A 15,728-nucleotide genomic window follows, 5' to 3' on the forward strand; every position below is an offset into this window, starting at 1 on the left:
AAGCAGTGGTATCAACGCAGAGTACTTCTCTCTTTCTCTCTGTCCCTTTCTCTCTCTCTTTCTCTCTGTCCCTTTCTCTCTCTCTTTCTCCCTTTCTCTTTCTCCCTTTCTCTTTCTCCCTTTCTCTTTCTCTATCTTTTTCTCTTTTAGTCTCTTTCTTTATTTTACACGACCAACGAATTGTGATAATTTCATGCTAAATGATAAAGAGCTGCACGCTGTTCATAAACAATGAAGCATATAAATAGTGCGTGTATGAGCATATTCTCTTTTTAATAAATCTTGAATGGAAATATTGCAAATGGAATTTTTGCGTCATTTTCTTATCGCCGAAAAAGCAAGGTGACAAATACTTTTCGGAGCAGGATCATATGTCGCGGCGCATGAAGTTTAAAGAAATAAAGTTGAAATAATTTACTAGACCGCAAACGTTAATAGGACAATTAACGTTTGTTTTAAATCTAAAAAAAGAAAGCAACTACAAATAATAACAATATAATGAAAACTGTGTATAAATTAAATTATAATATTAAGCTTTCGCTTAACAGATTCTCATGCTTTGTAATTCATCTTGACACGATGCATCTTGGATCTGTAGGTTGCAAAATTTTTATTCTTCTATCACTATCTAAAATATTAATGATTTTATATTATTGGTGTTAGAAGATTTAAAGATATCTTATACTGCTATTTAGTGAACACGTCAGGAAAGGTGCTGCTTAACATATACCTAAATGCAGCATATTGTATTATATGTCAATCGAATAGTTTGACGACAATTTTTCGTATGTATTGATTATTTTGACGACTGTTGTCAAAATTGTAGTGGTCTATCGAATAGTTTGACGACATCGTCAAACTAACTCAAACGGTAAATAAACTACTTTCACACCACTGTACAATATGCTGCCTTTAAGTATATGTTAAGCAGCTTTCCTGAGATGTATTCACTAAATACCAATACAAGATATCTTTAAATCTTCTAACGTCAATAATATAAAATAAATAATATTTTAGACAATGGTAGAAGAATAAGAATTTGCAAACCACAGATCCAAGATGCACCGTGTGTCAAAATGAACTACAAAGCATGAGAATCTGTTAAGTGAGAGCTTAATATTCTAGTCTCCGTTAATAGAATCTTGTTATAATGGAAAGATCAACGCTCATAAGGCTTTAATATTGATAATATATATAAAAAGTTAAAAGAAGTAACGAAATATTTACACATTACAATTGAATTTGCAAAATTTATTTATGAAAATTACAAAGAATCTTATAATTATAATATATAAATGTTTAATATTTTGTTGTATTAAAACAATCAGAACTGTTTTATATCAAATGCACTTACAATTAGACATTTTCTACGCTTTGCAAACATTAACATTTTTCAGTACTCTAAAATTAAACTATTCAAATTATAACTCAGCTTATATAAATATTTGCTACAAACGAAAATTATTTATGATTACATTATATCGTGACAACTCATCTGACTCGAGTTTTTTCTTATAAAGTAAAAATTAATTATCAATAGAACTGTTTATGGAACTTATTAAAAAACATTGAGAAAAAAAAGATCTTTTTCTGAACATAAATTTTAAGATTACTTTTAAATTCTATGTTTACATATTAATATTAAGGCCATTCTACACGCACTTTCCGTCATCATAAACTTAACCGTAACGTAAGGATTCGACCAATCGCGTTGCTTGATTCGTGTGACATACAATCGAATCAAGTAACGTGGTTGAATCCTTAAGGCCCGAGCACAGACTTTTGCATAACGCATAATCATGAGAAATTCGATTGGTTGAATTTCTTATGCATATGCGTTATGCATGTTTGGACCAATCAAATTTCTTATGCATATGCGTTATGCGTTATGCAAAAGTCTGAGCTCTGGCCTTTACATTACGGTTAAGTTTATGGTTACGGAAGGTGTGTAGAATGGCCTTAAAACCCATTCTACATAAAGTCCTTATGGAATTACAACTTTTAAATAACTTTGATATTCCACATTACAAATTGGACATCTTTTTGATTGTAGTTTTAAGATACAATCACTGCAACAACATAAATGACCACAAGAAATAAAAATATGATCTGCTTTATTTACTAAGCAGATGCTGCAGCAGTCAGATGTACGTACATCAGATACTGACTGCACTGGATAATATGGTATATCTTCATTTTCAATTTCATCTGCAAAAATATTGCCATAATCATCGGAAGGAATGCGATAAATATTTTCATCTTCACCTGCAGTAAAAGAATTATGATTTTAGCTTACAATTACAATAATTACAATTATAATTAAATAAATATGTTTTATATGTGTAATGCAAATGACATTAATACCAAATCAAAACAAAGAAAAACAGATTTGAATTACTCAATTTTTTAATTTGTTTATAATATATTTTATACTCAATACATATTAAAATTTTTATTATTACAAATTACTACAGTAATATGCATCAGTATTAGTATATTATAAGTAAAAATCCAAAACAAAATCTAAAACATTAATTCTTTTTCCTTTAATTTTTTATGCTTTACCAAATATAAGAAATATGATGTATAAATGTTTTTACTAAAATAAAAAATTACGACCAAATTACTTTCAATAGATACAAAAGTAATTTATTTGTTTTAAATTAATATGTGCTCTCTCAAATATTTATTTTAAGTGTTTCGGTAATTATATAACTAGAAAATTTAACGATTTAAATGTATTTGTTTTATATAACTTACTATAGTAATATTAACGTAAATAAATAATAATGTAACTATATATTCACTATACGAACAAATTATTTTCTCAGCAATTATTATGTCTATTGTAAAAATATGTTAATATTACTTTGTAATTTAATATTACTTTATGTAAAAGTATCTTACTTGAGTTTAAAATAGATATAACTTGTGGTGTAGCTCTATCAGTTTCATCATGTGATACATTTTCATGGGAAATATGAACACGATTTTCTCCTGATGTGGAATTTGATGTTTGATTATGTATCTCAAGGTTAGGAGGAGATGTGGTCGATTGTTCTAAATCGTCTATTGTTGGATTACTTATTTCCGAGGAAATATGGAGTGATCTTTGTGGAGAAATAGAATGTCCCGTTTGACGACGACCACGACTACGACCACGATCAGGACTACGCCCACGATTAGAAGCACGATTACGGCCGCGACCACGGCCACGAGAGTATGTTGTATTCACTCGTCTAGATGAAGTATTATAAATTGTTGCATTTTCTGGAAACATTGAAACATTAATATAACTTTTTATATGTATTATTATAATTTCAAATTATGAATAGAATAGTTTTTTAGTACTTCAAATTTTTCTTTAGTTAAATATGTTAGTAATATTCACCTTCTCCTGATGTGGAATTTGATGTTTGATTATGTATCTCAAGGTTAGGAGGAGATGTGGTCGATTGTTCTAAATCGTCTATTGTTGGATTACTTATTTCCGAGGAAGTATGGAGTGATCTTTGTGAAGAAATAGAATGTCCCGTTTGACGACGACCACGACTACGACCACGATCAGGACTACGCCCACGATTAGAAGCACGATTACGGCCGCGACCACGGCCACGAGAGTATGCTGTATTCACTCGTCTAGATGAAGTATTATAAATTGTTGCATTTTCTGGAAACATTGAAACATTAATATAACTTTTTATATGTATTATTATAATTTCAAATTATGAATAGAATAGTTTTTTAGTACTTCAAATTTTTCTTTAGTTAAATATGTTAGTAATATTCACCTTCTCCTGATGTGGAATTTGATGTTTGATTATGTATCTCAAGGTTAGGAGGAGATGTAGTCGATTGTTCTAAATCGTCTATTGTTGGATTACTTATTTCTGAGGAAGTATGGAGTGATCTTTGTGAAGAAATAGAATGTCCCGTTTGACGACGACCACGACTACGACCACGATCAGGACTACGCCCACGATTAGAAGCACGATTACGGCCGCGACCACGGCCACGAGAGTATGCTGTATTCACTCGTCTAGATGAAGTATTATAAATTGTTGCATTTTCTAGAAACATTGAAACATTAATATAATTTTTTATATGTATTATTATAATTTCAAATTATGAATAGAATAATCTTTTAGTACTTCAAACTTTTCTTTAGTTAAATATTTTAGTAATATTCACCTTCCTGTAGTTCAACAAAATGTTCCAAATTTATATCATCGTTATTGTTGTCTACAAAACAGAAAATATTTCATTAATTTCTTATACGTAAATATAATATTTTGTTTTGAAGTTTTAGAATATTTTATAATGTAAAATATTTTTCATGAAAAATATATAACATACATATTACCAGAAATATATAAACTTATTTATAAGAGAAATTAATTATTTATTAAGTACCTAACATCTTTTAATGACAATTTATACAAATAAAGTACACAATAATATAAAATATATATGATTTGTAAAAAAGCTATCATTAAATTTTAATGATGCTGATAAAATAAAGAGGTATTGATATTGATAAACTTAGATTCTAAAGTAGGAGTGACACATACAAAGCTGTAGAGATAAATAATAAAGGAAAAATATATTTTATAATTTAAAATCTATAATTTTGTAAATAAATTCACGTTAAATAAATTTACGTTATTAAATTTTCTTTAGTTATATTGACGAATTTTATATAACAAAATGAGATCAGTGATCATTTAATTTATTATTTGCATAAAAAGTAAACATTACATATTTATGAATAATCTTTTTCTTAATATTGAAAAATAAATAAATTGTAAAAAATTCTATAAATTTTATCTGTGCTCTTTTCGATATAAAATAACCTAGCTAAGATATCATAAATAAATAAAATTACACCTTCATTCGGTAACCTCTGCATACTATATTGTTGATGTTTATATTCATTATTAAACATTTTCAAAAATTGTTGTAAAGATATTTTTCCAGTAATAAGATCTTCTTGAACTTCCATAATACGCAAATTCTTTTGTCTTTGTGAACGTGAACATATTCGTCTTACACGCAAACCTCTTTTTGATCTTCCAAGATCGAGTTCTTGATCCGTTATAAAATTCATCATTTTTTCTGAAGAAGAAAATAATAGAATATTATTGCATAACTTTTGATAAAATAGCAGATAAGACAATAAATGAAAGCAATGAATAAAGATAAAAAATAATTACCTAAAAATATCCATAAATTAGGATGTTTTGTACCAAATTTTTTTGTTGCTATGTTATGAAAAGATTCGACTATGTTATTAGTCCTCGCAGGACACTTATAAACACTAACTTTTGGAGCTGCAGGAAGCCAATTGCGACGTAAATATGCTAGAAATAAATGTATATCTGGATATTCTCTCATGCTATCTGCTTGTTCCTCTATTATTTTATAACCTTCTACAAAATATTCAGGTAAAGTCATTGTCATGAATAAAACATCAGGAGGTGCATTAGAAAGATGTAGACTTTTCCATTTACGGAAAACAGCCTGAAAACAACATTAAAAATATTTAAAAACTTTGTTTAATATACTAAATTTAAAGCATTTAAATTCGAAATTTTTTTTAAATTTTTGATTTCATCTTTTTATTTTTTAAATCTATGCAATGAAAGAAATTCTTATACAGATTTCCGTGTGTGTCTACATAGATATTTTTTTATTAATAATACAAATTTACCTGATTATAATGAAACCAGCATCCATGAATTGAAGCGGATGGGAAATGATCACGAACTGATGCTCCTGCAGCAGTTTCATAATCTAACATAATAAATCGAATATTTTTCTCAAGATCAGGAATTAATTCTTTAATTTTTATCCACACAGCATCATAAAGCGATTTAGTTCGTGTTTCAAATAGTATAAAAACTGTTGCAATTGCCTAAAGTATGAAATTTAGGAGTCATTCAAAAAATAATTTTTTTAAAATTTAAATTAAATTTTACTGTTAAAACTTACTGTTTGAAAATGACGTATATGTATTGTATAAAGCTGTGAAACTTTAGGAATTCTCGGAAGAATCTGAATAAATAATGAAAAGGATATTTATACATCATTGTGTTGAATGAATACATCATTGTTGCAAATATATACAGGATGTTAAAAAAAAGGTTACATATTTTAAGAGCAAATAGTATAATATTAATCAAAAAAAGAAAAAAAAATTAATATGGATCTTACAATCTGATCTTAGGCCCGTGTTCAGAATGCGCTTACAACGATGTTAGCGCGCTTTTTTGTCATTCTATCTTTATCATTCAGTAAGTATGAAACAAGGATAGAACGAAAAAAAACGCGCTAACATCTTTGTAAACGCGTTCTGAATACAGGCCTTACTGTCTAATAAACTGATCTTACAATCAAAAAGATATATATAAACTATCTTTCTATTTGAGCTTATTATTGTTCTTTTTTTATTGATCATATCACTTTTACATTATAGTAAACAAAAGAATACCTACTAATTTTAATGTTATAGCAAAATTAATACTCTTTTGTTTACTCTAATATAAAGTTGATATGATCAATAAGAAAAGAATAATAAATGCAAATAGAATGTATCTTTGAAATAGTTTGTATCTTTGAAAATGAGTTGTAGGACCTATGTTTATTACTTTTTTTATTTTGATTAATACTACCTGCTCTCTCTCTTTCAAAATATGTAACCCCCTTTTTTAACGTACCCTGTCTGTATATTTACACATATATAAACACACGCGCACGTATATATATATATATATATATATATATATATATATATATACACTTTTACAACAAAGAATATATATACTTACAGAGAATGTTCCATCCAAAAACATTTCTGTAGAAGAAGCTAATTCTTTTAATAATTCGTCTGTACTAAATATAAAGGCTACTTCATGATTTAATGATGTTGCTTTACCTTTATATATATTTTTTAAAGGTTCATAGCTTTCAAGCTGTGTTTGTAAACTTAAGAAATTTCTTGGTAAAGATGGTCGATATTTTATTTTTTCACGATAAAGAGGCGATCTCATTGTATTATACGTTAATGATACAGCTGCTGCCGGATTATTTCGAGATACATGATCAAAAATGTCTTTGTTATTCATGTATACATTTTTACACATTTCTTTCATTTCTTTTTTCATTTTTAATATTTCTGCTGCAGTTATATCTGGTGGATGATCATGTTCAAACATTAAAATGTACGTTTCACCTTCTTGTCGAAGTCTTCCTTGACAGTTAAAATTACGTCTTTTGCTGCAGCGATATATATCTTCATATCGTCTATCTTTATGATAAATGTATCCATCGAATATATATATATAGGTGCCTGCCTTTTTACCAGGAAATTCTTCCATCTACAAAGATGTATTACATATAAGTAATAATCAAATTATTAAATAAAAATCAGTAAATTGTATGTATATATGCAAGTGATATAGAAGTTGCTACAGAGAATGAATCAAATATATTAAGTTACAATATTATTACACTTTTTGCATGTCAATAAATGTTATCAATAATAAAAATTCATAAAAATTATATATATCTGTATACTCGGCAATATTACTCAATACAGTTCTATAATATTAAATAATCAATTCGATTATGTTTTGTGCTTCTAAAAAAGTTATGTAAAAATTTTTTGAGATTTTCATGCAGAATAAGTTGTTATAACTGTAATATATTATATGTAATTTATTTAGTAATTTAGTACATAATATACCAAAAGTGATCGGTTTTTTATTATATTCTTCAAGGAGAGTGATTCTAATCTATATACATATATAAATATTTTGTTTAGTTTATTAAACATAAGAAATTTAAAACAATAAAAATCTTAAAATGCTATAACAAAAAGATTTCTCAAATTTTTATCTATTTATTATTTCTTTATGATTTAAATTCAATAAAAGATGTTAATTATATTATAATTATATTATAATATACCTTGCAATCCGTTGACAAAAATTCTACATCTACTTTTTAACTTTTTTTAAAAAGCTGTATGCTCCTTTGATCGCGTGTCGCGTATAAAAGCAGTCATAAAAGCAGTCCTGTGATTGATGATCCGCTAATTCCGCTTCCGTGCAATCCGCTCCATGGGACTTCAGCCGTATGCTATAAAGCAAAGAAAAACCTGAGAGAGGCCATGCCGGCGATTTTCGTGGGATACTTTTACTAGGCGGTACAGTAGCGTGCATCCACGTTTAGGAATTGGAACTACGTAGCCACATCCACTTACACCCACTTTTCGATTTGTGGTTCGCGTCCGTGCTAAATACATCCACTTTTCGATTAATAAAATCTAAAATCGTTTTTGATGCATATGTGTCCACATTTTATAAATTATAAATACGAAATACATTTCGCATTTATATAAATAAATTAACAAATATATACATATATTTTTTTTATACGATATTTTTCATTTTAACATATATATTATATATCTTTTATATGAGACATTTAAATTCGCGTAAATTATTATATATACAAATAAATAATTTAAAAACTCTGGATATGTTTATCGAAAGCGAGAGAAAGAGAGAAAACAAGTAAAAAGCAAAACGAGATAATATATTATATGTTACATATATCATCTTGTTTTGCTTTTTACTTGTTCTCTCTCTTTCTCTCACTTTCGATAAACATATCCAGAGATTTTAAATTATTTATTTGTATATATAATAATTTACGCGAATTTAAATGTCTCATATAAAAGATATATAATATATGTTAAAATAAAAAATATCGTATAAAAAAATATATGTATATATTTGTTAATTTATTTATATAAATGCGAAATGTATTTCGTATCTATAATTTATAAAATGTGGACACATATGAATCAAAAACGATTTTAGATTTTATTAATCGAAAAGTGGATGTATTTAGCACGGACGCGAACCACAAATCGAAAAGTGGATGTAAGATGTAAGTGGATGTGGCTACGTAGTTCCAATTCCTAAAAGTGGATGCACGGCGCTACTGTACCGCCTAGTAAAAGTATCCCACGAAAATCGCCGGCATGGCCTCTCTCAGCTCTCAGGCCTCAGGCTTCTCTCTGGGTCAAAGTATAGCGGTGTATACTAGGCCATTGTTTGTTTTTTTTATGTTCTTTTCCGTCAATGAATTGCAAGTTGCAAGGTATGTAATTAATGTCTTGTTGTATTTAAAGTTTAGATATAAGCAACAGATAAATGTTAGAGAAATTTCTTTGTTACAATATTTCAGGATATGTTTTATGTTACATATAAAAAGCTTTTTCTAAAGAAAAACTCTTATAGGTTGGAATTACTTTATGCAATAATTGAATCACATTTATAATACATGTTTTAATAATTAATTATAAAGTTTATATTGTGAATATAAATATGACACACACATGCACACACAATGACATTTACACATAAATTTTTTTAAACACGCAAAATAATTATTGTATAATATTGTGAGTTCAATAAATAAATTTAAAAATATATTTTATTTTATTTTATAGATGGAAATTGTAGAAGGAAAAAGAGAAGGAACTATTAAGTATATATATGAAGGTTATACATACCATTTAGATAAGCGTAATAATATTTTTCGCTGCGCTTGTCGAAAATTGACAAAATGCACAGCTCGTTTGATAAAAAATAATGATAATTTTATTATCAAATGTTCACATAATCATGACCATAATTCACAGCTTAGTGATATTATCAAATTAAAAGAAGATATGAAAGATATGTCAAAAGAAACTAGTTTGAAACCGAAAGAAATATTTGACTTTGCTTGTCGAAGGTAACATTTTTATTATGATAAATAATGAAGACCTATAAGTAATATACATTTTTATTTACAGTAATCCACTTGTGGGTTCATATATCACATATTCATCTATGAGATCAATTCTGCATCGAACAAGAAATAGCTGCTTTCCTCCTATACCAAATTCTATGGAAGAATTAAAAGATAGTTTGTTAAACTATGAGGCAGTAAAAGAAATCTATAAAGGACATGTCATATCTACTAATAATGAAATAGCTATAATTTTTAGTACTGATATTTTATTAGTTGCATTAGCAGCATCTACAGAAATATATGTGGATGGAACATTTTCTGTAAGTATTGTTCTTGCGCATGTCTATATATATGTATATATATATATATATATATATATATCTTGATATAACATTTTTAACTACATAAGTATACTATTAATTATATATTAATTTTTATTATAGGCTGTTCCACGATTTCCACATGTTGCACAAATGTATACAATACATATTCGATACATGGAAACAGTAAGTTGAGATATTGAAATATTTCTAATTATATATATATATATATATATATATATATAATTACATTTACCTTATATCACATTTGTGTAATGATAATAAATATATATATATATATATATTTTTTTTAGAACATTGCTGCAGTATATATTTTGTGTGAAAAACGTACCATATCAATGTATAATGCTATTTGGAATAAGATTAAAGAATTAGCTCCTGATTTGGAAAAAAATCTACAATTTATTATGACAGATTACGAAACAGCAGTAATGTCATCAATGAATGAGAATTTTCCTCAATCTGAAATTCATGGCTGCTGGTTTCATTTTAACCAGGTATTTTTTTCTTTTATTCTTAATAATAAAAAATAAATTGCTGCACTTGTATTGCTTTATATAAATGTTTATATAGATAAAATTAACAAAATAAATTTTTTAAATTATATCTGTTTGTATAGGCTATTTCGCGCAAATGGCGTAAATTAGGTCTAATGCAAGTTCCAACAGACTTATTAAGCATTGCAATGAATATACCTTTATTACCGGCTAACTTATTTCCAAATGCCTATACAATTATGCAAGATCTTGGTGATTCCATATCTGGTCAATATCCTAACATATTGAAGTTTTTAAAATATATGACTAACACGTGGTTACCAATAGCAAACCAAGTTAATACTTTTGGTTGTCCTGTAAGAACAAACAATGATGTAGAAAGTTTTAATAATATAGTCGCACAGAAACTTCGAAAACCACATGCAAATATATGGATATTTTTAGGTAATTATAAGTTTATATAAAATTCATTTAAAAGAAATTATTAAACATGCTATGCTCTTATATTAAAACAAAAGCATATGCTTACATATTATATATATACATTTTATATGTTACATTTTATAATATATTTTACAATATTATTTTATTTATTACAATTTATATTTCATCTTTATTTTACTATTTTAATGTGATATAAAAATATTTAATTTGTTAATCGAGTTTTGTAAATAAAATATAGAAAAAATATATATAATTTTACATTAAATTATTTTTGTTCAAATACATTACTTTGAATTATTACAGCAACATAATCGTATCAAAAAATATAAGAAAATAGTTTGATTGACTAATTAGTAAAAATCAGTTTTTATTCCGATTTAATTTAAGAAAAATAATCTTAAAAATAATTGAAACTTTGTTTATATTCTATTTTCAGATAACTTAAAAAAGTTAATTATTGATCAAGAAATAGATTACTTTCGCGTAAAAAAAGATCTAAACCCTCGACGTACACAAAGACGTATAAATAGGGAAAGAAATACAAAAATAGCCAATGCTCAAACAGCTCTTATTGAGGGGAGGTACATACATATATATCACATAAAAAAATTTCATTTTTCTTAATATAATTAATATTGTACACAAATAGCATTATTTTAAAATTAAGGGCGCCCAATAATATATTTAGTTTACTTTAGTAACTTTGCATATAAAATTTTTTATTTTGTAGGTTGCCCCTTCAGCAATTTTTACGCAAGTTTCGCACATTTAATGAGCAATTTTTACATCGCGAGTTGAATGGGGAATTGAAAGGTTTGTCTATTTACTTATTTATTTATTTTATTTATATTATAATAATTCTTTTCAAAAAAAACATTCATTAATGACTAACAAGGGAACTATTACAAGTGTCCGACGCTGATTTAATTTTCTCTGAAATATTTTATAAAGTATACAAATTTAAGGTACACGTATTTTTTTATACGTGCGCTATCGAAGGTTTAGGGAGTAATTCACGCTTATGAAAAAAATGGATTCATCTAAACAAAAAGAGATATAAAAAAATATTTCAAACAAAAGTAACTCGGTTTTTATACACTTTATGCTTATGTACTTCAAATTTTAACTTTACAAAATTTGAAGTACATAGGCATAAAGTGCATAAAAAACCGAGTTACTTTTGTTTTAAACATTTTTTATATCTCTTTTTGTAGATGATATTTCCTTGGAAAAAAAAATCCGTCTTTTTTTCATAAGGATAAATCACCTAAACCTTCGATTAGGTACGTATAAAAAAATACGTGTACCTTTTTGTATACTTTATAACTAGACTTCGGATTATATGCAAATTGCATATTTGTTATTTTTTGCATATTCCATTAGAGCATTAATAATATGAACAAATTATAACATTTTTAACTAATTAATGTTAATTAATTTTTGCATATTTTGCATATTTTCAAAAAAGTTGCATATTTACATAAATTTTGCATATTTTATTGCATATAATTGAATAAATTTCCAATTTTTATACTTAAAAGACTTGTCCAAGATAGAAAAATTAAAGTGCCGCGCTTTTAGTTACTCGTATCTGGAGCAGTAATGCTAGAATGGATACGCTAACAGTAGCAAATTATTTTGCATAGAGTATAGCTTTCAGCGCTTCGATTGTAAAAATAAAATAATTTAAATTAAAAAAAAATTTTTTTTTAAGTTTTTGTATTTGTAAGATATATATTATTTGGTTAAAGTTTTTTTATTTTCTATTTTATTTTGCATCTGTTCCTAAAAATTTGAAATATTATAAAAAAACTCATAAATTAAACAAAATATTTATAAATTACATAAATATATATCTGCATATTCTTTGCAAATTTTAACAAATTTTTGCATATTTTTGGCATATTTTTGTAAAAATCCGTGCATATAATCCGAATTCTATTTATAACATATTTCAAGGAAAATCAAATCGGCGTTGTGCTGATATTGTGATAGTTCCTTTGTAAGTTAAAATTAATTAATTTGTATTACTATTATATACAAAAAAATTAAAAGTATAATTAAATATTTTTATTTTATGCAATATATTACAACAGGACACTTATATAATACAGTAACAAATATTTGATTTAATAAAAAAAACGATTACTTTTAATTACACACACAGGCACGAGAGAATTGGTATATAACTTTATCCTTAAAGAAATGCATTGTTAACATCTATAATAACAGCTACAATTTTTCTACGTGTTTTTTAAAATTATTTCCATATTTGTTATATAATTATAATAATTAAAAAATATATTAAGATATAACAAATAAAAAAATTATAGAATAAAAATTATAGATAAACAGTCACACGCATAATGTTTTAATGTGAAAAAATCTTAAAATGAGATACATTCAAATGTAGATACTTATTTTGCGTTTTATATTTGTTTATATTTTATATATATATATATATATATATATATATATATATTTTTTTATAAATCAATTTCTTGCTAAACAAGCATACATAACGTATGTTATACATCTTTTTCATAGTTTTTAATTTGCTGAATATATATCGATGTTTATTTATCTATATCTATGGAGAAAGTCTTAAAGATGAGGAAAAGTTGAAAAACTTTTTTAGCTTTGTTTAACAAGAGAAGAACTTTTATTTTTATTTTTATACAGCTTTGCACAAATAAAATTGACTATTATTACTTTCAGCAGTTCAAAAATTATAAGAAAACGTAACTTACGTTATACAACTTAAGCAGAAATAGGTCTATTTTAAAAAGTCTTATCGTAATATCTATTTTAATCATAGTTCTTTTTATATATATTCCTTATTCAGTATTCGTAATATTAATATTTTAATGTGATTCATATCATCAGTGTCATATAAATGCAAACATTAATGCAATGTTTTCATCATCTTACAGATGATAATATTGTAAATGAAGAAAATGAATTACCAGCTGTAGCAGAAATACAAGATAAAGCTCGTAAGTTAACATGTATTCTATTTCAAGTTATATCCGTGAATAATTAAATTTATTAAAAAATAAATTTTAAAAATAATTACTTATATAACGAATAGAATAAATATTTTTATAGGGGAAGAAGTATTACATAAGAAATGCAATAAGGTTCCACTTAAAGAATTACAAATAAAACTGACAAAAATTGACGACAATACTCTACATAAAATAACAAAAAAAGATAAAACTTATAAAAGAACAATTATAAAAAGAAAGTGTTCGACAAAGAAGATAAGAATATAATTAGAAGGTAATGAATTAAACGAAAAAATTTACCTTTTCTTTATCTTTAGCTTCACAATTCTTATTAAAACACACAACATAGTACAACACTAATTTAACATTAACATTGTTGAAAACATGTTATATTTTCTCTTTTTGTTTGTATATAGAGACAGAGAGTAATTGAGCTATACATGTGATATATATCACAGGTTATATCTATTTTAAACTCAAGTAAGATACTTTTACATAAAGTAATATTAAATTACAAAGTAATATTAACATATTTTTACAATAGACATAATAATTGCTGAGAAAATAATTTGTTCGTATAGTGAATATATAGTTACATTATTATTTATTTACGTTAATATTACTATAGTAAGTTATATAAAACAAATACATTTAAATCGTTAAATTTTCTAGTTATATAATTACCGAAACACTTAAAATAAATATTTGAGAGAGCACATATTAATTTAAAACAAATAAATTACTTTTGTATCTATTGAAAGTAATTTGGTCGTAATTTTTTATTTTAGTAAAAACATTTATACATCATATTTCTTATATTTGGTAAAGCATAAAAAATTAAAGGAAAAAGAATTAATGTTTTAGATTTTGTTTTGGATTTTTACTTATAATATACTAATACTGATGCATATTACTGTAGTAATTTGTAATAATAAAAATTTTAATATGTATTGAGTATAAAATATATTATAAACAAATTAAAAAATTGAGTAATTCAAATCTGTTTTTCTTTGTTTTGATTTGGTATTAATGTCATTTGCATTACACATATAAAACATATTTATTTAATTATAATTGTAATTATTGTAATTGTAAGCTAAAATCATAATTCTTTTACTGCAGGTGAAGATGAAAATATTTATCGCATTCCTTCCGATGATTATGGCAATATTTTTGCAGATGAAATTGAAAATGAAGATATACCATATTATCCAGTGCAGTCAGTATCTGATGTACGTACATCTGACTGCTGCAGCATCTGCTTAGTAAATAAAGCAGATCATATTTTTATTTCTTGTGGTCATTTATGTTGTTGCAGTGATTGTATCTTAAAACTACAATCAAAAAGATGTCCAATTTGTAATGTGGAATATCAAAGTTATTTAAAAGTTGTAATTCCATAAGGACTTTATGTAGAATGGGTTTTAAGGCCATTCTACACACCTTCCGTAACCATAAACTTAACCGTAATGTAAAGGCCAGAGCTCAGACTTTTGCATAACGCATAACGCATATGCATAAGAAATTTGATTGGTCCAAACATGCATAACGCATATGCATAAGAAATTCAACCAATCGAATTTCTCATGATTATGCGTTATGCAAAAGTCTGTGCTCGGGCCTTAAGGATT

At 25.9% G+C, this 15,728-nt stretch overlaps 1 protein-coding gene across 1 annotated transcript; it reads left to right on the forward strand.

Moving 5' to 3' along the window:
• Window positions 1-8,996: 8,996 nt before the first annotated feature.
• On the forward strand, window positions 8,997-15,362 carry LOC145948677 (uncharacterized; the record flags this gene model as incomplete). Its single annotated transcript, XM_083058298.1, has 8 exons — window positions 8,997-9,095; window positions 9,713-9,807; window positions 9,869-10,127; window positions 10,251-10,313; window positions 10,442-10,645; window positions 10,768-11,089; window positions 14,023-14,085; window positions 15,220-15,362. Coding segments are annotated over exons 1-8 (1,248 nt in total), but the record flags the coding sequence as incomplete, so codon positions are not given.
• Between the last annotated feature and the right edge of the window lie 366 nt (window positions 15,363-15,728).

This window comes from Prenolepis imparis, unplaced genomic scaffold (assembly GCF_030444845.1).
Source record: "Prenolepis imparis isolate NDT839.2.m4 unplaced genomic scaffold, iyPreImpa1.0 SCAF_566, whole genome shotgun sequence".
In the NCBI taxonomy this organism is placed as follows: Eukaryota; Metazoa; Arthropoda; class Insecta; order Hymenoptera; family Formicidae; genus Prenolepis; species Prenolepis imparis.